The sequence below is a fragment of the Epinephelus fuscoguttatus genome, linkage group LG17 (genome assembly GCF_011397635.1).
Source record: "Epinephelus fuscoguttatus linkage group LG17, E.fuscoguttatus.final_Chr_v1".
Taxonomy (NCBI): domain Eukaryota; kingdom Metazoa; phylum Chordata; class Actinopteri; order Perciformes; family Serranidae; genus Epinephelus; species Epinephelus fuscoguttatus.
The window spans coordinates 32053993-32075802 of NC_064768.1; the positions used below are offsets into that span (position 1 = coordinate 32053993).

Here is a 21810-nt window from a genome sequence, read left to right on the forward strand (position 1 = left end):
ATAGCATATAACAGCATTTAGTAATATAGTCGTTCTCAGGTCGGCTGACCATCAACGACAGAAAACTAGGTCATAAACTAAGAAGGGAATTGTAAAAACTGTAAAGGTTGCTTTTATAGATACTGAGCTCAAAGCTCATTCAATGAGAGGAAATCATCTCAACTACTGTACATATAAAACTAACAACATACTTCTGTCTGTGTGGAAAACACTACAACTGAGGCTAGAAAAGAAAAGTATTTCCATATCAACTTTATTTTCTGCTTTACTTTGATCTCTGACTGTCATAAGGATCCTTATGAAAAAACACTACTGAATCACTGCTCATCACTACTACTAAATACCTACACAAAAACTACTGTTTCACTACTTGATTGCTATTGAGCTGTGTAGTGATTTGTGTAGTGATTTGAATAGTAATGAGTAATGTATTGGGTGATTTTACTGATCACTATTGACAATTACTACATGATGCCTATTCAAATCCCTGCACAATTGCTACTTAATCACTTCTGTATCACTATTGGATTTTGGGAAATTACTATATAATCACTACTCATTCCTTCACATTTATTATTGAATTACTACACAATGCTTACACATTTACTGTTGTATGCCTTCACAATCCCTATGGAATTACTACATCCTTCTGCGTATGTAGTGTTTTATCACTACTCATCACTATTGAATTACTTTTTATTTCTACACAACCCTTTTGAATTACTGTTGAAACTGTACATAATTATCACTTAATTACTTCTGTCTTACTATTGGATTTTGGGAAATTACTATATAATCACTACTCATTGCTTCACATTTATTATTGAATTACTACACAATGCTTACACATTTACTGCTGTATGCCTTCACAATCCCTATGGCATTACTACATCCTTCTGTGTGTGTAGTGTTTTATCACTACTCATCACTATTGAATTACTTTTCATTGCTGCACAACCCTTTTGAAATTACTACTGAAACTCTACATGATTACCACTTAATTACTTTTGTCTTACTATTAAGCAATGACTACATATAAACAACTCATTCCTTGACTTTTACTCTTAAATTACATCATTCTTACAATTTCTGATGATGAAACTGTCCCATTCATTACAATTTACCAGATCAGTATCATGGTTCAGTTAGTATTCAGGTGAGACGTGAAATCAGGGTGTAAAATATCATACAATTTTATTGCAAATTATTACATACATTAATTGCATTACATATTTGATCAGGAGCATGTCTTGTGCCATTGAATGCACTTAAAAGAACAACTAGACTACCCCCAAGGAACCCTCCTCCAACCAGAACTACGGAGTTGTCTCTTCGAACTTGTCATAACCAGACACCTGACTATCCTCTGTGACAAAAAAGTGGATCAATTCACAACCTTATTTTTATTTCATGAAACATATTTACAAAGTTCAGTCTCTTACCTTCCTGCCCGACTGTACAGACGTCCACTCAGGAGGGGGGCCCATGGAACTACAACCTCCCCCACCACAATCACACGTGGAACCACCTTTGGCAGAGGCTTGGGAGACACCGGGCGCAACAACTGTGGCTTAGGTGCTGGTATCTCCAGGTGCTGTTTGGTGGCAACCAACAGCGACTCCACGAGGATAGGCATCCCCATGTCGTCTCTGGGGTGTACCTACAAATACAAAACAATGACAAAAAAAAATTTAAATATTATTTTGAAAAATGTGACTTTTACTGTCAAACATACTGTGTTGAATAATTTTCTATTTATGATATGAAAATAATATATTCTACTTACACCATCACAGCACCACAGCTTGCAGTTGTTTAGGGGGAAGCGGTCAGCGTGGTGAAAATATTTCACACCTTAAAAAAAAAAGGAACAAGAAAAGAAACACAGTTTTTGAAAAACACATTTTAAAAAGGCAATGTCAACTTTCTTATTAGAAAACCATAATGGGTATAATATTAGAAATTATATGTAAAATATATAATTCTCATAAGCCTTCATAAAACTGTTTAGAACCATGTATCATTATTTTCAAACATACTGAGACATGCTGACACGCGGTTAAAGTCATGCCGGAAAAACTCTTGGATATCCCCCGGGACTGTCGAGTGTGGGACAAGGTCCCAGCGAAGACCTAAACAAAGTAATAATGGTTAATGACAAAATCATACTGACCTGTACACATCTACCTCATTAAAAAGAATACATGAATAACCTACCTAAAAGCCAAAAGCTATGCCTCCTTGCTTAGGCGTCTTGCTGGCCGTCAGGTTGTTCCTAGGGGCCATGACACAGACAGCATCAGAGATCCGAGGAAGAACAGCATTTTCATCCTCAGTCCTGAGCTGGTCAGCGCACGCCCCTAGAGTGGACATGACGCCAAAGGTGTAGCAATCCTCTGGCATCAGCACAATCCCATCTGCAAGGGAGTGCAGATGGGATGCCCCTACAAGAAGAACAAGCTGGAACAAAAGACAGGATTTCTTTTAGGCTGAAAACACACAACTAAAACTTCTAATCATCAGTGAAATCTTAATGAATTGTACATACCGTCTTGCCTGGGACCTAAACTGGAATGACCAATTTATGCTGGCGCCCAGTGTGCTCAGAAATTGACCGTTTGTGCACGCCACATGCACCAGCGTCACTGGAGGCCAACTGTCGCTCCGACATCCTCCACTTAGCCGCCTCAGAGCGACGGTAGGACTTGCCACGGGGCATCTAAAAGTATAAAGACCCAGTTATTAAGCATATTAAAATCAAACTGATAATTTACTAATGGTTTGACATTGACAACAGCTGACACAAACACACACACACAACTGATACACTTTTTTGATTGACAAGGCCAAACAGTTTCACGACCACACTGCATTCTAACCTCTTCTTCAAATAGTCTACTTGTATTATTAAATCAATTATGTCCACAAACACATAAAGCTTTAATTACATTGGAACATGCTTTGTTAAACACAGTAGGCTATATCACAGAGCACTGGACAAGTGTAATTCATTTTCAGACATTAAACATGAGAAGATTATTTCAATTGGACATTCTCATTTCCCAGAGGACTCAGCTTAAGCATTGATGAGTGTTACACGCCAGTAATATGAAGTTATTTACGCGTTTTGCGGTTAATTCTACCGTGTATCTGTTCATCCCTGCATACGGAGGCAAACAGGCAGATGAGCTTCGACTCATTCATCCAAACTTTGCAAACATCGACACCCCTCTCCCCTAAGTTACAACACATCACTCTCTGGCCGAATCAGAGAACAATGGCGGCTAACTAGCCGTTACGCTAACTACCCGCTAAGTTACGCTAGCTTACTAAGATAAGCTAATGGCAAAACATTGCAATTTAATCACTGAATATTCCACAGTTTAAAAACAACCAGTGTGAGCTGACGCAACACCTACAATACCGCACTCTCCTGCTGAGTCGAAGGATGCTGGGGGCTAAGTAATTCCTACGCTACCTAGCCGCTACGCTAACTAGCCGCTTTGCTAACGAACGGCTACGCTAACGAACTGCTACGGTATCTTACTGAGCTGAGCTAGTGAAAATACATTCCAATTGATACTGTATAATGTAGGTACACACATAGTTTATATAGCATACAAACCCACATATAATGTCAGAAGCACGAGCAACATTCACAAAATGACTATGCTACGAGCAAGCTCCTACCACTTATCGTAATGACTGCCGTGTCCTTCGGTGAAGAGGGACAAACATTCACAACGCAGCGCCGGGGAACAAGGTGGAGGCTCCAAACGGAATGTCATTGGATAACATGATCCTTAGCTAAGCCCCGCTCCCTTGGTTACTGTTGCTATGTCTTTCAAGCATTCACTGCCAGCCATGCTCTGTGCATAAGAACTACAGAGTATGCAGCAATATAGCATCGGTTTCAAAGTAAATATCAGAAATTTCTTGGAAAAGTGTTAGGAGATATCAGAGACAAGCAGTCAAAAGATAAGACATTTTTGACTTGAGCATCTTAGTGATAAAGCCATGATCAATGGAGCTCCGATACTATGATTCACCACAACAACAGGAGAGAAAACTTCTGGGAAAAAATACACAGCTACAGTCATAAAAAGAATCACTGACAGAGTTAATGCGTAACTCATATTAAATGTAACATCATTTTCTTTTCATATTAGCCTTTGAGAAAGTCATTAAATGTTCAATGTTTTTAATAATTGGGTGAAAATGAAATTTAAAAACAGACCCATGATTGCTCCTCACTATGGTTTTATTCATATTCCACATATTAAACAAAGTAAAAGTTTACTCAGTCGCTATTTCAGCTTGAGTAGCTTTTACCACCAACAGATGCTGATTACCACACGTATAGTCTCCTAACATCCTGTTGAGTAAGTGAACATGTGGAAAAAAGCACAGGTGGTGGTCACTTCCACCTCCACCTCCACCACGTCTAACAGAAGGCAGAGAAGCTGGTCCTGAGTCAGGTCGCTGGATGACTAGAGCCTCAGGTCATCACTCAACCCCAGGTCCCCAGGGCCTAGAGGCTATTAATGTTACCCATAATGTTGCAGCAAATTTGAAACACAGACATGGAAGGGGAGTTGTTGACAAAACTAAAAAAATAAATGACTACTGATTGTTGTTTTTGTATCTGTAGAGTTCGTTAAATTACAAGGTGTGGAAATCACAAAATCAACGCCAAATTGAAAAATTTGAATCAAAATGGCGAACTTCCTGTTTGGAGTAGAGCATTGGTGGCAGAGACTTTTTTGTGCGTCTGGGCAACTTACACATATGTACACATTTTCATCTTCCTACTCCTATCTCACTATAATTGTCAGGGCAGTGTTTCCTGACTAGTCCAACAGGAAAGCAGTTGTCACATCTGACTGATTATAGCTCTACCTCCTCTTAGAGACTTAAACAAATGCTTTTTTTTTATTTATCTACAAGGACTGCAGATAGGGCAGAGGACAGTCTGACACTTTTATTTGGAAACTGTTATTATTTCTTTTTATTTGCTGAACACCATATTCTATTATTCAGATAAAGACCCCAAAAGATATTTGTGTGTCCTGTGCTGGTTTAATTTCGCCAGGCTACAACTGTTTTTGTAAATTATGTGTGGTGTTGGATGATTATAAAGTAATAAATCATTTCAATTAAAAAAATTCTGTTGTGTTTTCAGTTACTATATTATATCACAAATATCTTTTAATTTTATTGAATTGTAAATGTATATGAATGATCAGTGGAATATCCCGAAATGAAATCCCTGAGAAATTACCTTCGCTTCTATATATATAAAAAAACAAAAAACAATTTTACAGTAGGCTCTCATTGTCTATTCTGAACACTATGATACTTAAGATACACACACAAAACTACTGTGTGTATACACATCAAGTATGTATATTCAAGCACTAAAATCTAATTGATCACTATTTAAAATATGTAGTGTTGCTGTAATGTTGTGACTACATATTTACTATACAAGCAAGTAGTAAAATCTCTACATAATCACTATTTAAATGCCTGTGTAATGAAGCAGTAGTGTTTTAACAGCTCCTTCACTACTCTGCACGGTTACTACTTGAAACACTGACCAAACTGGGGCCCTAAGCGAAATTTTATTTGGAGGCCCCCATCCCAAATGTATCATAGGTACAAAATGACCGTACAACAACAACAACAAAAATTCAACCTGAAATAAATAAATAAATATTAAATAAAAGTAACTTCAAACTGAAATAAATAAATAAACAAATCTGAGTCACAAATAGCCATCAATTACTCATCAAAAGAAAGTAACTTCCACCACCTCAATCCTCCACCCTTGATTAAACGCTGAAAATAAATAAAAGAGGGAGACAGGTTTTTCCTATTTAATCTTATTTTGTTATATTTCTCCCTCTCCCCTCTCTGGAGGCGTCCAAACTCCCTCAGCCCTCCGCCTCTCCCACCTTAATTAAACACTGAAAACAAAAATAAAATACAGAGACATTCTTTTCTATTTTCATCTTATTTAGCTATATTTCTCCCTCTCCCCTCTCTGGGAGCATCCGACCTCCCGGCCCCGCACATACCCCTGAGGCTCGGGTCTCCTCCTCCGTGGAGCCCACCCGCCCTCCCAACCCCGCACATACTCCTGAGGCTCTTTTGGACGACATGTCGACAACTCTTCACCTGCTGCAGCTCTGCAAGTGCCTGCCAGCGCACCCCTCTGATTGTTCAGATGTGGAGTGCTGTCAATCATTGCAGCGACGCATGGGCAGTCAGGTCTCTTCTCTCCTTCCTCGAGCTGATTCTACGTGCGCCTCACGGTATCCATTGCGTATATGCGCAAATGCGTCCCCTCGCGCAAAATGTGGCCCCACAATAAAGATTTACTAGAATACAGAAATTGCTGTGGCCGGTTGGGAGAGGAGGAAGGTGGGGTCTGCCTGCTAGCTCGAAGTAGCTGCCATCTTGGTCCTTTAAAAACCGAACGCCCTCAGCTGCAGCCAATCACAAACGAGGACAGATCCAATCCACCAATCACCGCCGGGCTATGGCGCACACCTATTTGCATACAGAAAACAGAATACGCACAGAGAACACATGCAGCAAAACACAAAGAAAAAGAAATTACGACAACAGTCGTAACACTACTGTTTTACTACAAAACTCTACTGGTGTGTCATAAGTAGTGTTGCTGTAGTGTTGTGACTACATATTCACTATATGAGCAAGTAGTAAAAACCTCTACTTGATCACTATGTAAAATATGTAGTGTTGCTGTAATGTTGTGACTACATATTTACTATACAAACAAGTAGTAAAATCTCTACATAATCACTATTTAAATGCCTGTGTAATGAAGCAGTAGTGTTTTAACAGCTCTTTCACTACTCTGCTTGGTTACTACTGGAAACACTACTGTTTTACTACAAAACTCTACTGGTGTGTCATGAGTAGTGTATAAACTACAGATTTACTACACAATTACTACAGGTGACTACACAGCCACTACTACATGAATAGGTTTTGTGTAGTAATTTAATAGCAGTTTTAGAGTCGTTTAGAGTCGACTCAAGATGTGTTTTCTTAATCTGTGTTTTTAATCAGACTTCCTTATAAAAAGAGAAATCCATTTTCTGTACCTAAATCTTATCAAGCTATTTGTATTATACGACTATGGTCATTTTTGTTTTGTGCGGTTAGCACAGTTTCACAAGACACCTCTGTGGTCTTTGTCAGTCAGAGGTTAAACAGGAAACCCCCAACACCACAGTACCAATAAAACATTTAAGGGAAGAGATGATAGATAAGAGATTGATAACTCTTTATTTATATATATATTTTTAAAAAAATTGTTACAATCATCAGAGCACTGGTACAATAAATCACCAGATAAAGATTTTCCTGTTTGCTCCACCGAAGCTTGTCCCTCAGTAGGGCACAGGCCGCCATCCAGATACAGAGCGACTCCTCAATCTGTCTGTGCCCAAGTGAAAGTTAGGAAACATAACATCTTTAGTTATTATTTACAAAGAGACTAACAATCACAAACTCAGTTAATCATCAGCTAATCATCATCTTTATCATCAACCAGTTCCGCCCAGCCACTTCAAATACAGCAATCTTGTGTAAAATGACAACATTTTCTTTGTAGTTTTAACAGAGCAATGATGACGTAGGACTCGTATTGACAAAAAAAAGTTTTCAGGCCTTTAAAGTCATGTCTGCATTACTCAGTAAAGCTATCACTGTGTAATTGAAACAGTCTTCTATTGGAATTTGTCAGTGTTGTTGATTCTCCATCACAACAAATTTGGACACAGCTTTGTTAATTGGTTCATACAATAGATTGAAAGTCAATGTAAATTGTACATCAAGAAGACAGGATGATAACAGACACAGAAAACTAGTCACGGCCTTGGCTGAGCTGGTGTTTTTATTCTATACTGAAAGTGTAATAAATTCAATAAATCTGAACAAAGCTCTTGAAGAGCCTTTGAGCAACAGACAATTAGACACTTGCTCTGGCTTTGTTTAAAAAGTGTTTAAACTGCAGAATAGACCAAGTAAAGAATACCTTTAATTTACCTTTAAGTGATCCAGTTCCATTGTGATTGCTTTCATTGTTGTCACTTATTTCCTTAATCAGGATGCCATAAGGTCGAATCGAGCTCTCTGCTATCTGTTTCTCCTCCTCAGCAGACACTCCTTTGTGAACAGGAATGAGCCAGTAGTCAGATCTTTGGCAAATCTCTCTCATAACAGGATTGATTCGATTTTGCAGGATCACTTTGTAACTTTTCCCCGTCGTCTTCGATTTGAAGGTTCGGGCATAGCACTCTTCCTCAGCAACATGTATGTCTGGTGTTGAGTAGATTCCTCTTCCATACGTAGCTCTACTGCCTGCTTTGTAGTGAGCTGTGATGATGCCTTTGGCTCCACCTAAGGTTGTTCCATGGTAGGAAACAGGCCATTCTCCAGGTACAGAGCGACTCCTCCACCCATCTGTGCCCAACCAGGTGTCTCCATCTGGATATTTACCTTTTACCTTCAAGGCCATGCGGTACCAACCTTTTGGGCGCTTATAAGGCTCATCACCTCTCAGGCACTCAGAGTCAGAGAAATTGGTGAAGTCGAAGTCATAACTTGGGTCAAAGAAATCTTTCTCATCGATGAAAAGTTCAGTCACATAAGCCTGTTGTTTCCCAGTGATGGTGTAGAGATGAAAGTCATCAACAGACAAAATATTTTCTGTTGTCAGACATCCTTTCTTGTCATAGGGTTTAATGATTTGTCCAAGAATTGAAGACAAAACTTCAGCTCTCAAATTTGAGTCCAAATACATGGTCAAGGAGGATGATGGCAAAGCTGTTGTTTCCTTCTCTTGTTCTGGCATGTGTGAGCAGAGCTCTTGTCACGCACATGTTAATATGTACCACGCTTAAAGAAGACGATTCTTTCACTTTCAAAATGTGTCTACCATCAACACAAGGAAACTTGGTTACGAATCAGGGGGAGAGTGGCACTGCAAAGATTTAAATACTGAGTTCAAAGCTCATTCAGTGAGAGACAATCATCTCAACTACTGTACATATAAAACTAACAGCATGCTTCTGTCTGTGTGGAAAACACCACAACTGGGGCTTGAAAAGAAAACTATTTCCATATCAACTCAAGGACTAGTATTATATGACTTTTGTTATTTGTGCAGTTTCACAGTGGCACGCTTCAGTGGTCTGTACCAGTTAAACAGTTTTGAAATCTGAAAGGGGATTTCCTACAGAGACTCTAACACCCCAGTACTAATTAAACACTGAAGGGAATATACATTCACAACTCTTTATTCATATACTGGGTTGGATGAAAAAGTAATAAACATGTTTTTCAGGTGTAACAGAAAACCTGGAGTGAAGTTCAGTGAAAACCATGTTACTGTGGAGTTAAAAGATTCAGAGCACTGATACAATAAATTATCAAATATTCATTTTCCTAATCACTATTTATTTTCTGAAAAATATTAAAGTAAAAATTAAATATGTTTAATTGTTACTCACAAAGAAATTAACAGTCAAGTACTCAGTTTGATCATCTTCATCACTGTGCAGATTTTTTACAATTTCTTCTTTTCCCATCCAGGTTGTTGACAACTCACTAACCTGCAACACACATGTTGACAGTCTCTGCAGCAGATTACAACTACGGCTGCATTTCTTACGTCTGTGAGAGTTCATGGTGTTGATCAAAAATGGATGATAATTCTTTATCAGGCAGTCTTAGAGAGCCAAATCAGGTCACAGCTTGGTTCGGTAACCTCTCTGTGCCGTTAAAAAACAAACTGTTTCAATTGATCAACACTGCGCGGAAAATAATAGGTGTTTAAGAGCACATTTCCTTGCCGTCTATTTTCAATCAGGCTACTCTAAGTCAAGCCAATAAGATCGTCTCATGTTCTGCATACAGAATACGAGCTGCTGCCCTCATTGCAGACAGATTTAAAAATTCTTTCATGCCTCTGTCTTTAAAAGCTTTTAAACAATGGCAGATAAAGTCAGATCTGGCATTGGATTATGACGATTTGCTGATTTGCATTTTTATAGAGGTGATTTTAGCAGATGATGTTATTAATGTATTTATCTTTTTGCGTTTCCTATCTCTGTGTTGGGTGTAATCAAGATTTGTCTATGTACTATGTTGTATGTTGCATTTCTATGGCTGCAATACGGGTGTAGGGCCCAAGACAGATTTCCCACTCTAAGTAACGTGTTTGTGGTGTTGATCGTCCATCCCAAGAATATTGGACACAGCTCTTTGTTCATTGGTTTATACTGGTGGTGGTGATGGTTTGAAAGTCAGTGTAAATGTTAGATCGTAAAGCCTAAAAGAAATCTCTTCAAAGGCTCTTGAGCAGCAGAAAAGTAGACCCTTGCTCTGGCTCTACTTAAACAGTGTTAGAACTAGTGATGTGACATACGCGAACGAGCAGAGTCTTTGAACCGGCTCTTTGAAGTGAACGAGTGAACCGGCTCTTTAGAGTGAACGAGCCAGTTCCTAATTTATTTGCTTTTTGCTTTAATTTACTCTGTATCCATTAATTTCAGATTATTTGATCCAGAACAAGTTGAGAGAGACTAGTTTGTGAGGGAAAAAGACAGTGCAGCCACTCACTCATTCACTTCAAAGAGCCGGTTCAAAGAGTCTGCTTGTTCACGAACGTCACATCACTGTACCGACATCATTGCTATCATCAAAGTTCACGGGGTAATATTTTTGCTATTATAAAACACAGGGTCACCCAACGAAATGCAGTCGTATTCCCTTTGATGCTACACAAAAAATACAACAAAATAAAATAAACAATATTTCATGATGAAGTGGATGAGCATACTCCGTGGTGAGGGCATCCCAGAGCCTGAGAAAGTAGCAACTTCTTTAGTTTGAGGCAAATGGTACCCTTATTTTGCTTGCTGCTGTCGTCACTTATTTCCTTAATCAGGATGCCATAAGGTCGAATAGAGCTCTCCACTATGTGTTTCTCCTCCCCAGGAGACACTCCTTTGTGAACAGGAATGAGCCAGTAGTCAGATCTTTGGCAAATCTCTCTCTTAACAGGATTGATTTGATTTTGCAGGATCACTTTGTAACTTTTCCCCGTCGTCTTAGATGTGAAGGTTTTGGCAAAGTCCTCTCTCTCAGCAACATGTATGTCTGGTGTTGAGTAGATTCCTCTTTCATACATAGCTCTACTGCCTGCTTTGTAGTGAGTTCTGATGATGCCTTTGGCTCCATCTAAGGTGTCTCCATCCGGATATTTACCTCCAACATTCAAGGCCATGCGTTACCAACCTTTGGGCGCTCATAAGGCTCATCACCTCTCAGACACTCAGAGGAGTCAGAGAGATTGGTGAAGTCCTTTGGTCAAAGAAATCTTTCTCATCGATGAAAAGTTCAGTCACATAAGCCTGTCGTTTCCCAGTGATGGTGTAGAGATGAAAGTCATCAACAGACAAAATATTTTCTGTTGCCATACATCCTTTCTTGTCATAGGGTTTAACGATTTGTCCAAGTATTGAGGACAAAACTTCAACTTTCAAATTTGAGTCCAAATACATGGTCAAGGAGGATGACAGCAAAGCTGTGTAAGCTCTGTTCACTTGTCACAAGAACTTATATAGAGATGTCTCTTTCACTTTCATTCTGAAAGTTTGGATGTACCACAATCCATCCTGTGCTTTGACATACAGCAACAGCAGGGATGAACTGGAACACAGAAGCTGCTGCTTTCCTCTAAAAAGGAATAAAGTATCCATGTATCTATGGTGATACAGGTTTATTATCACAATTAATGCTTTTATATTCAATATACTGTTACTCAAGAAAAAAAACACAAAGGCCATTGGATTGTTTTACCCACAGGATGTCCGATTTATGTCCAATTCAATGCATAGCACCTATCACGCAGAAACATGATTAACACGCCTCTCTTATCAATTCTCCTCCAATAAAAACTTTTAGGTGCTTTCATAAAGACCCAAAGCATAAGGAAGGAAACTCTATCCCCTGATGGCTTTCCCTGTTATTTATAGCTAGATGGACCCGTGTGCTGCACACAGTTGCTATTGGGTGTGCTTGGTTTGGTTACAACAAAAGATGAATCATCCGTCTATATTTGTCCCGTCTCTCTAACTTTATGTTTCTTTCTTCTCCCCCTTTCTCAGCTCTGGGGCAGATCATGCTGTACGTAGATGGGATGAACGGTGTCATCGGGCATGCTGAGACGATCCAGTGGCTGTACACTCTTGTTGGTTCAAAGGTATAGGCGAGCATACGTACCGAAAAAAACAACCTCAATGTCCACACACACTGTCATCAGCTCTAAACTAGCCATTCATTGTTTTGTGAGCATTATTTTTAGCTGTCATACCCAGAAACACACAAACAAACACATCTGCTACTGATTGTAGTCTGTGCCCTGACCTGAGGGTGGTGTCTTTATGGTTTTGTGGTACTTTCATAATTTTTGAAGGTACACTTCTGCTTTGCACTCGAAGTACAAGTCTTGATTCCTGTGACTGAAGCCCAACAATGCATTGTTTCTATCCTTTGGATAATTTTGGAAAAATTCTATGGTAACAGTATATTTACACTGGCATTATTTAGGTGGCTAGGTGGCACTTCATCAACAGTGAGTTGACTACACAGCGATTAGTGACAAGACAAAATTCACTTCCTGCTCCCCCAAATGGGATTTCCTGTCTTTGTTGTGGTGGTTAGACAGTAGCGTAGCTAAAGGAGCAGCAGTGATGTCACTGGCACCTTTCAACTACAAGTGCTTGGAGTGACTGACTATGTATTTCCTGGCCACAAGTAGTGCTACATCTATATCATGTAAATTTTGACTGTTTGGTCTAGACACACCTAAACAAAGTTGAGGATTTAATACAGTATAATATCATGATGTAAGAACGAGGGAAAAATAACCATAACAGATCTCAAAAATGGTGATCACATGACCATGTTATATCCATTATGTGCATTGTTTCTTGTCTCTGTGTGAGTTTCTTACGTCGTGCCCCCCCCTCTAGTTCCGACTGGTGGTGAAAACAACTCTGAAGCTGTTGTTGGTGTTTGTGGAGTACTCCGAGTCCAACGCCCCGCTGCTGATAGATGCCATCACCTCCGTGGACTCCAAGAGAGGTATAAATAAGTCAACATGCCACCAGCTGCTAAGGAACTTGTTCTTGTTCATCTTTCTATTCCTGCGCTATTAACTGCAATTGTTTGGTTTGTTGCCCAGGTTGAGTTAAAGGGAGGGGTGATTGGGTAGAGAGAGACTTCATGTTTTTCTTTGTAATGGACTGGTTTCCAGGATGCAAGCCGTGGTCCAATACGATGGAGATCTTGCATGAGAAGGATGGAGTGGACACGGAGCTGTTGGTCTACGCCATGACACTCATCAATAAGGTGTGCATGTTTGTGATGTCTTTGTACCAAATGTTTATGTAGTTATTTTTAAGTTTTTTGTTATTAAAATCTTCAGTTATGCACAGATGTCCCACATTTTTGAGCAGGTCACTTTAAGTTTTAGTGGTGCTTGTTCAGGGATTTTCTGACCCAACCAAAATGAGATGACTTAGTATGCAATATTATAATGTTGTGGAATTTAGCTACCAAAATGTTTAAGATAAACTTCAGTTACACCTAACACATAGCTTCGTGGTCTCCCTTTCATTTTGCAGACACTTGCAGCGCTGCCTGATCAGGACTCGTTTTACGATATGGTGGATGGTCTGGAGGAACAGGGCATGGAGACAGTGTCCCAAAGACATCTGGGCCGGAAAGGCACCGATCTGGACTTGGTCGAGCAGCTCAACATCTATGAGGTTTGAGACGCACAGTGTTATAGGAACACATCATAGAAAAAGCTGATTTATTAAAGATCAGACATCACCTAGTAAGAATATGACTCCTGACAGTATTTTTAGTGCATTTGCTTAATAGTTCAATGGTGTTCATTATGTCTTTAGTTTATGATAATGACTTTAGGTTCTTTTATCTCAGACATGTTAGAATATTACATACCTTGACATGTTTCGGTGGAAACTTCCGCCTTCCTCAGAAGTGTCACTTGGTGGTGGTTGTGACACATCTTTATCAGCTGATCTCTATCAGCCAACACTAGGGTGGCATCCGGTCACGCCACCCTAGTGTCGGCTGATTGACAGATAAAGACGCTGATAAAGACGCGTCACAACCACCACCAAGTGACACTTCTGAGGAAGGCGGAAGTTTCCACCGAAACATGTCAAGGTATGTAATATCCTAACATGTCTGAGATAAAAGAACCTAAAGTCATTAGCATTTGCTTAATAATAAAATTCTCAGTGAGAAGCACCTGTCACCCTCCCCGCTCCACACACACTTCACACCTAATCAATTTTCCCCCCAGATGACCCTACGGCATGAAGACGGCGACGATGACAGCCAGCCTCCACCAACGGGACGCCGGGACCGCCGACGAGTCAGCCTAGGAGGTGGGGACAAAAAGCGTGGCCTGGAGAGAAGGCGGAGCCGCAGGGCCTCTCTTGGGCGATCCGGTCACGCCTCTCCCTGCAGCCCTGCCTCCCCACAGAGAGCCGGCTTCCAGCCTTTCAATGGGCAGAGAGCTGAGGACATGAGCGAGAGGTGAGTGAAGGGGCAGATGAAGTAGTGTCAAAATGAACTGACAGTACAGGGTGACTGAAACAGTGTCATAAAGGAGTTGATTTTCTGTAGGTATGAGGTTTACAGTTTATTCCATATTCCGAATTACACGATACCAGCAGGGCCCTACATGTGTTAACAGAGCCCTAGAAAGAAATTCTGACTGTCTTGTACCAACACTTTCTGCTCCAGAGCACTGTCAGGTGTCCTTCCATCCATGTAAGTTCAAAGGTCTTCTCCAAAAAGGCCAGCTGCTGACCTCTGTGGCCTTTTGCCTTTTTTTTCCTACCACTGCCCCTCACCTACATGCTGTAACAGCTCCTAGTGTGTCTCCTGTCACATAAAGCACTCTGAGTGGGTTTTTTTATTCTGCAGTGAAACACTGGTGTGGACTTGTGCTCCAATAAAAGAAATAAAAAAAAGTTCTCAGCAGCTGCACAGGCCTTCAGGGTTTGTAATTCTAATACGAGCTTACACATTATTAAACCAGCACAGGCTTATTTCAGTGCTGTGTGTGTATGCACAGAAAGGGGAATTTGGAGCCGGCTGTAGCTGTTTACCCAAGGTAAATCTTTCCTCTCTGTATCCTCCTCCCTTCATCTCTTTATCCTGTCAGCGTGTAACGTGACTAAAGCAGATTATGCCCCATGCTTCCACTAGTATTAAACTGCTGGTTGTGTGTAAGAGTGTGCATACGAGCACACATTTGTATCTTAAAAATGGAGTGAAAATGGACATGATTGTGTGTAAATCCACTTGCAAATGGTTTACTGAATGAAGTGATGGGTAAAATGTGTTATGTCAGAGACTGCTTCATATTATACATGCACACATAGAAAAACAAACATAGCTTTTATTGCCCGCCCCATTCGTTACACACACATGGCTCTGCTCTTGTGGAACAACACCTGGCAGCACACGCCGACTCGACTGCAACAAGGCTCATCTGGTTTCACTAAACAAAGCTGTTTGGTGACACTGAGCTCAAGTCAGTCCTTCAGCCACAGCTTATTCTCCTCTTAGCATTCCTCCCTCGCTTCCTTTTCATCGTATTTCGTCTACTTGTGCATGTAAAACCTCAGGAGGCATGGAGTGAATGGGAAACATTCATCCCCCCCTTTCCCCTGTTTCATTTTTGAGTCTAAATTCTTTTGTTTTTCTGTCACTTTATCTCAATCTCATAGATGTCATGTCCTCATTTGTTGTCTTTGAGTGCCATAAATGTTTGTGTCATTTGATTTCATCTAACCCTCCATCTCTCCCCTCTCCATCTCTTCATTTCTTCAAAAGTCTGGTGATTTTCTATTTGCATGCTTTTCTCATGTATCACATCATCTCTCCCTCGGTCCTCCCCTTAAATGTTCCACCCATCCATCTATTCATCCCCCCTCTGCCTCCACAGAGAGGAGGAATGTGAGGATGGGATGGAGGAGGAGGAGGAGGAGGAGGAAGAAGAGGAGACTCCAGTGACTGAGTCTGATTCGGATGAGCAGGAGGGGGCTGATACAGTGTCTAATCTGACCACCCTCAGGTATTTTAGGACATGGTGGTAACATGGAAATGTAGAGGGTTAATATATATAAAGCAGCAAAGCTTTTTGGTTGTATATCTGGTTGGTGTGATCTACGTGTGGCCTTTGTACTTGGTTAAGTCTCTGGTGGGGTACATATGGTACTACTTCTCTTTCTTTTGCCAGGTTGCATCCATTTATTCCTCTCAATCCATTCCCCTCTTCCTAGACATCTTCCATCCATAGTTCACCGAACAACCGTCCAGTCCATCACCATCACTTCCAGAAAGGAGAATATAAAAGAGGAGGAGCAGAGGAATTGGACTGAACCACCTCCGGCACCCACCCTCCACTCCCCCTCTACCCCCACCATCTCTCCTCCCGTCTCCTCCCCTCTCAGCCCCCCGGCCCAGCCTTCCCTTCTGGCCACCCTGCTGGCCAGGAAGAGGTCCATCATCACAGTCCCAGCCACCAAGGAGGTCAGCCCGCCATCACGGGGCAGCACCCGTCCCTCCCCGGAACACCTGCCCTACCTGCCCCACTCCCCCTTCCACCTCTTCTCCTACGACCTCGATGAGGAGCCATCACCCCCGGCTCCACCCAACGAGGAGTCACCCAAAACAACGTCTCCCAGGTCAGACGGACAGCAGAGCTCAATCTCCCACGAGTTCAAGAAGCACAGAAAGCTTTCCTAGCACCTCTTCGGCGTTCCGCTTTTTCCTTTTTCAGTTCCAACTTTCTGGCTTTTATCCTTGCACCATCTTGAATCTCTTTGCACCACTTTTGTTATTCATCACCTTGCCTCGTCACCAGTTCTTTTCTCTTCTTCGACTGCACAGCCTCACACCTTCAGCATGTCAGTTTCTTATTATCACCTTTTGTTGCGTCACATCTCTTTTCTTAGTTCTGTCAATCCTTGGATAATCAGCACTTGTTTGCAACCCTCGCTTTGTTTCCCAATGTCACAGCGTTTCCCTTCTTTTCAAGAACAAGTACAGTGCCTGCATATCTGTGTAGTCTCTTTGCTTCTGAGTTTGATTATTTCAGTGGATTTTTCTCAACTTTACTTTCCCCATTCACTGTGTTGATGTGTAAGATTTTCTTCTCGATGGATAGGACCCATATATAGCCTGTTATGATAACCCTATATTCAGATGCTAAGATTTACAGCCCTGTTTGCTTAGCTAACTTACTGTTAGCTTAAAAAATAATATTGTTGCCTGCTAAACGACTTGTTAAGATAAATATATTTTAGTAAAGGGTCTTTTACAGATTCAAAGGAGACTCTAAGTGAGGCGGAACACCTTGCCTGGAATTTTCCAGAAACATGGGAATAAACACCACAGCCATTACAAATTAGGGTCACTCTGGTGTTGCACCAGCAGCATTCCTGTTATGTAACAAGGTGTCACATTCGCTCCTCGCCACCAGCTCTGCACAAGTCAGTTTGGTGTCGTGTAACTGCTTGACTGGAGAGGTCACTCACTGTCACCCATTTTCTCACCCCTTCTCTCACCCAGGAATGGAGGTCTCAGTTCCTACTCGTCTCTCAGCAGCCCGAGTACGCCCACCAGCTCCAGGTGAGAGGACTCCACCGGCATGTGCCTGCACATGACATCCTTAAAATACACACTCGTGTACTGCAAACATGTTCGCATACAAGTTCACATTCATGTGTGTTTGCAGGATCAAACACACACTCACATGTGTGACTGTGTGCAGCCATGTGTTGCATTTATGGTGATGACATATTGATGTGAATGTGATCTCAGCTCTCTGGTTCCCCAGTTACTAAGTGGCTCCTATTACCTCCATGGAGAATAAAGTCATTAAAACATAATTTATGGTGCTTCACATACACACTGACACACATATAGAAGCTCTGTGTATGCAAGGAGCATGTGTGTTATGTTCATGAACAGATTTAGCTGCTTGAACTATCATGTTGCATAAAAGTGGTGCAGCAGGAGCGTCATCTAAATCTTTTGTGCATTGCTCTTGGAGGAAATGTTGATTGTCACACCGTAGTTAAGTAAAGTATTCCTCTGTCACTATCTGCCCCGTCTCTCTGCCCCGGCACAATTCACAAAAGATACTGTGCTAATGATATTACAGCACAAACATGCTCATGGCGTTTTGCAGCTGAGTGCAATTTGCCTTTTTTTGCGTCTGATTGCAATTATCCATGTGGCAACGTATGAATGTTGCCTTTGTGCCAAGAACACAGTAGGCAGAACAAAAGCAGAGAGAAAAAGAACATTTCAGACCGCAAGCTGCAGGTCCATACTGACGAGGTGTAGAGGCATTCCTCAGAGCTTCAGGCATGGAATTTAAATGTGACACAGAAAAAGTATATTTGGAGTTCAGTCTGTCTTTTTGTTTTCTTTCCTATCTCTTTCCTTCAGGCCTGCTTTGGGAGGTCTTCTGTCGTCCTCGTACCGACAACATCAGGAATCTCTGGCGGCTGAGCGAGAGCGCCGCCGCGTGGAGAGAGAGGAGAGACTGCAGAGGATAGAGAGAGAGGAGAGGAACAAGCACAGGTGAAGCATTGCTGGGCTTGTCTAGTCTTTTGCAGTTCAAACTGAGAGTATAGATTAAATAAAAATGTAACTAATCTGAAGGTTTAGTCCAACAGTTTAGTGTTAAACCTCCGCAAATATTTGAGACTCACAAGAGAGAGATTAATTCAATAATAACTGAAACAATAGAGGCCAAAAAATATGGGTCAAAAGGGCTCCAAAAGCTCTGGAACAATTTCCTTATTGCAACTCAAAATTGGCTTTCATGAGATCCCCCTCTCCTAATCGTCCGCTAGTCGATGGTTCTCAAGTGTTGTTGTCACTGTGAGGCTGCAAGGCAAGAAAGTCACTGCACTCAGCCAAGAAATAGTCCTGCAAGTAACCCTCCGTAAAACCACAACTTATCGTTTTTACACCTCAATATTTGTACAGACTAAACAATTGAGGCGTGTTAATTAGTGAGCAGGTGGTTGGCTGTAGCAAAAATGAGTGTGCTATCGATATTTTCATCGAACTCAAGAGTGTTTATTTTAAGTATTTTGAGTGTTGCAGCCGCAGACAGTGTCCATACAGTGTGAAAGATATACAGTATAATATAAATATTAATATAATGTAGATATTGATGGGTTGGAAGAGAGTTACTGTCCCAAGCAAAGGAGTTCAGGTATCTCAAGGTCTGATTAACAAGTGAAAGTAAAATGGAGTGTGAGATGAATAGGTGGTTTGCGGGCGCCATCAGGGTGAAGAGGAACCTGAGCTGGAATGCAAAGCTTTCGATTTACCAATCCATCTACCTCACATAACCAAACCCTCACTTGTGGTCATGAACTTTGGGTAATGACCGAGTGAAGGAACTCGGACATTCAGAGGAGGCTCGGAGTAGAGTCGCTGCTCCTTCAAAAAGAAAGTGGCCAGTTGACATGATTCGGGTATCTGATTAAGATGCCTCCTGGGTGCCTTCCGTTAGAAGTGTTCCGGGTGTGTCCAACTGGTAGGAGGCCCCGGGACAGACCCAGAGCACCCTGAGAGGATTATATATCTCATCTGGCCTGGGAACATATCGGGATTCCCCAGGGAGAGCTGGAAAGCGTTGCTTGGGAGAGGGATGTATGAAGTATTTTGCTCAGCCTGCTGCCCCCGCAACCCGACCCCGGATAAGCAGATAAAAATGGATGGATGGATGTTAATAGATTATTATAGAATAAATAATATTATCTTTAAAAGCAGGGAATAAATAAATCTCAACAACAATTAATAAAGAAAAGAATAAGCGTGCCTGCATAAATGAAAGTATAAAGTATTTGATACACTTTTAAAAAGACTAAATGGACAGTATCAATGATTTTACCATACAAAACTTGGATTTTGGGTTACGCCAATACCTTAACTGCTTGTGTGCATGATGTGCAAACATATCATATTCACAATGACAGGTCTGGAGAGGACTACACTGGTGCAGAGTATTATTATTAAGTTCAAAATGTTCTCTCTGTGTGTTTCTCACAGCCGCGACTATGTGGATAAAATGGAAGAGGCCAGGCTCGCACGGGAGGAGAGGTAAGTGTGTGCACTAAATCAAAACAGCGCACACTCACAAAACAGCTGAAGCCTCGGGGAATATGTTTCAGCCTGTGGTTTGGGAAGCTCAGTAACAGTGTAATTGTTTTCAGGTTAAAAAGGTCGGGGGGATACTGAACCGATTTTCTTTGCTCTGTCTGCCTGTTTTCTCTTTTCTTAAGGAGCTGTATTTAACTGCCGCACTTTGCCAAGGGCCTGATTGTTTTGGCTGCATGCTGTGAGAAAATCAGATTCCAGGATTCGTCAAGCTTTTTCACGCTGAATGCACGTGCACGTACACAGACACATGTTTTACTCGAGCACATGTGCGTTTAAATACACACACAAAGAATTTTCATGAGGCTAATAAATATATGTTCGTGTGCAAATGGGAATCACTGGAAGCAAGAGGTTTACTCAAGAGGGTATGTGAGGTCACGATCAGATTCAGGACTGATCGTACTCGATGCAGCCATATATTATACAGCGACTCAGAATCCCTCTCCAACCCCTTTAACCTGAAAACTATTACACTATAGCATTATGCACTGTGCCAAGTGCTGTCGCTTTTCCTGTAGGCTCAGAGCTGTTTCGCCCTCAATTTAAAGCACCGCCGATTCAATAACACACAATGTCAGAGAGTCAGAGCGAGAGGAAGAATAAACCGAGAGCAGCTTGGTTCGACAAAAGATGGAGGAAACAAGCACAAGACAGACAGAGGTGGAGATAAGCAGCTGAGAGAGCACGTTGGAGATGTATTCACTGGAGAGGTTAATGTATTCATGGTGTATTACATGGTTATCAGGACAACATGAGTTTTTTTCCTTCAGCTCACCTCCCTGAGCAATGTATCTGTCTAACAACATACATCACTGTAACCTGCATGAAACATAATGGCCGTAATGACAGACAACTGTGTCCAAAAACGAGTGCTGACACACTAGAGTTGGACTGAAACTAGATTCTTGAAGCATGTAGCACATTTTTTTGGTTTGATAAAGCCACCACACCTGCAAAGTAACATTTCCATCAGCCTCATTTGTACTGTGTTTTGCTAATTATTTAGTTGCTAGTTGCAAAGTGCTAATTAGCAAATGTTCACATGCCAACACCTCAAACCAAGGCTACAATCACACTGCAAGCCTTAATGCTCAATTCGAAATTATTGCTCAGACCCTTAATTTTTATGTTTGGCTGTTCACATTATTTTTTAAATGTGGCTAATATCAGATTCCAATGTAATCTGGTCACAGCCATGAACTGACCCACATGCGTAAAAGAACAATAAAAGCATGCTGTTGTATGCTGATGTGCAGTGAAAGCCAGCGAATTTGTGAGCAGATGATAACAAGGACGAAGATGAGGAGATAAAGAGCCCAATTTCTAATTATGGCTTTTGTGCTTCTACACGGATGTGTGTGGATGCAGAGTCTGAGGCAGGAGTGATGGGATTGTGATGTTAATGGCCTCACTGAAACAGATTTCAAGAGTTACTTTTAATGACATCCGTCAGCGCTTCTCCACAAGACT

The 21810-nt window shown here is 41.2% G+C and overlaps 2 protein-coding genes and 1 long non-coding RNA gene across 6 annotated transcripts in view; 1 reads left to right on the forward strand and 2 right to left on the reverse strand.

Annotated features, from left to right (window-relative positions):
• The window catches only part of fhod3a (formin homology 2 domain containing 3a), a 75989-nt gene that overhangs the window by 38460 nt on the left and 15719 nt on the right, over window positions 1–21810 (forward strand). For all 3 annotated transcript variants that reach the window (XM_049602334.1, XM_049602335.1, XM_049602336.1), the window contains exons 6-13: window positions 12210–12304; window positions 13077–13188; window positions 13361–13455; window positions 13731–13874; window positions 14441–14676; window positions 17725–17784; window positions 18610–18744; window positions 20230–20280. In XM_049602334.1, the coding sequence (XP_049458291.1) occupies window positions 12210–12304; window positions 13077–13188; window positions 13361–13455; window positions 13731–13874; window positions 14441–14676; window positions 17725–17784; window positions 18610–18744; window positions 20230–20280 (928 nt within the window). The remainder of the gene's footprint in view (window positions 1–12209; window positions 12305–13076; window positions 13189–13360; window positions 13456–13730; window positions 13875–14440; window positions 14677–17724; window positions 17785–18609; window positions 18745–20229; window positions 20281–21810) is intronic.
• On the reverse strand, window positions 1559–2857 carry LOC125904731 (uncharacterized). Its single transcript, XR_007451519.1, has 5 exons — window positions 2549–2857; window positions 2218–2460; window positions 2040–2132; window positions 1787–1854; window positions 1559–1660 (listed from the first exon to the last, which is right to left on the reverse strand). It is a non-coding gene; the product is annotated as an uncharacterized LOC125904731 (long non-coding RNA).
• Window positions 7360–8865, reverse strand: LOC125904728 (uncharacterized). Of its 2 annotated transcripts, none has more exons than XM_049602337.1 (2): window positions 8083–8865; window positions 7360–7474 (listed from the first exon to the last, which is right to left on the reverse strand). In XM_049602337.1, the coding sequence occupies exons 1-2, from the start codon at window positions 8837–8839 to the stop codon at window positions 7425–7427; spliced, it is 807 nt and encodes a 268-aa protein (XP_049458294.1). In that variant the 5' UTR covers window positions 8840–8865; the 3' UTR covers window positions 7360–7424. The 2 variants fall into 2 exon arrangements, with proteins under 2 accessions (XP_049458294.1, XP_049458295.1); XM_049602338.1 differs by having other exon boundaries at window positions 7440–7470.

Bases quoted from the DNA above. Each gene is read 5' to 3' on its own strand.
- LOC125904728 (XM_049602337.1), bottom strand. From the start codon at position 8,839: ATGTATTTGGACTCAAATTTGAGAGCTGAAGTTTTGTCTTCAATTCTT. The intron at 7,475-8,082 runs GTAAATTAAAGG...ACTTGGGCACAG, and splicing joins TGGAACTGGATCACTTAAAG to ACAGATTGAGGAGTCGCTCT.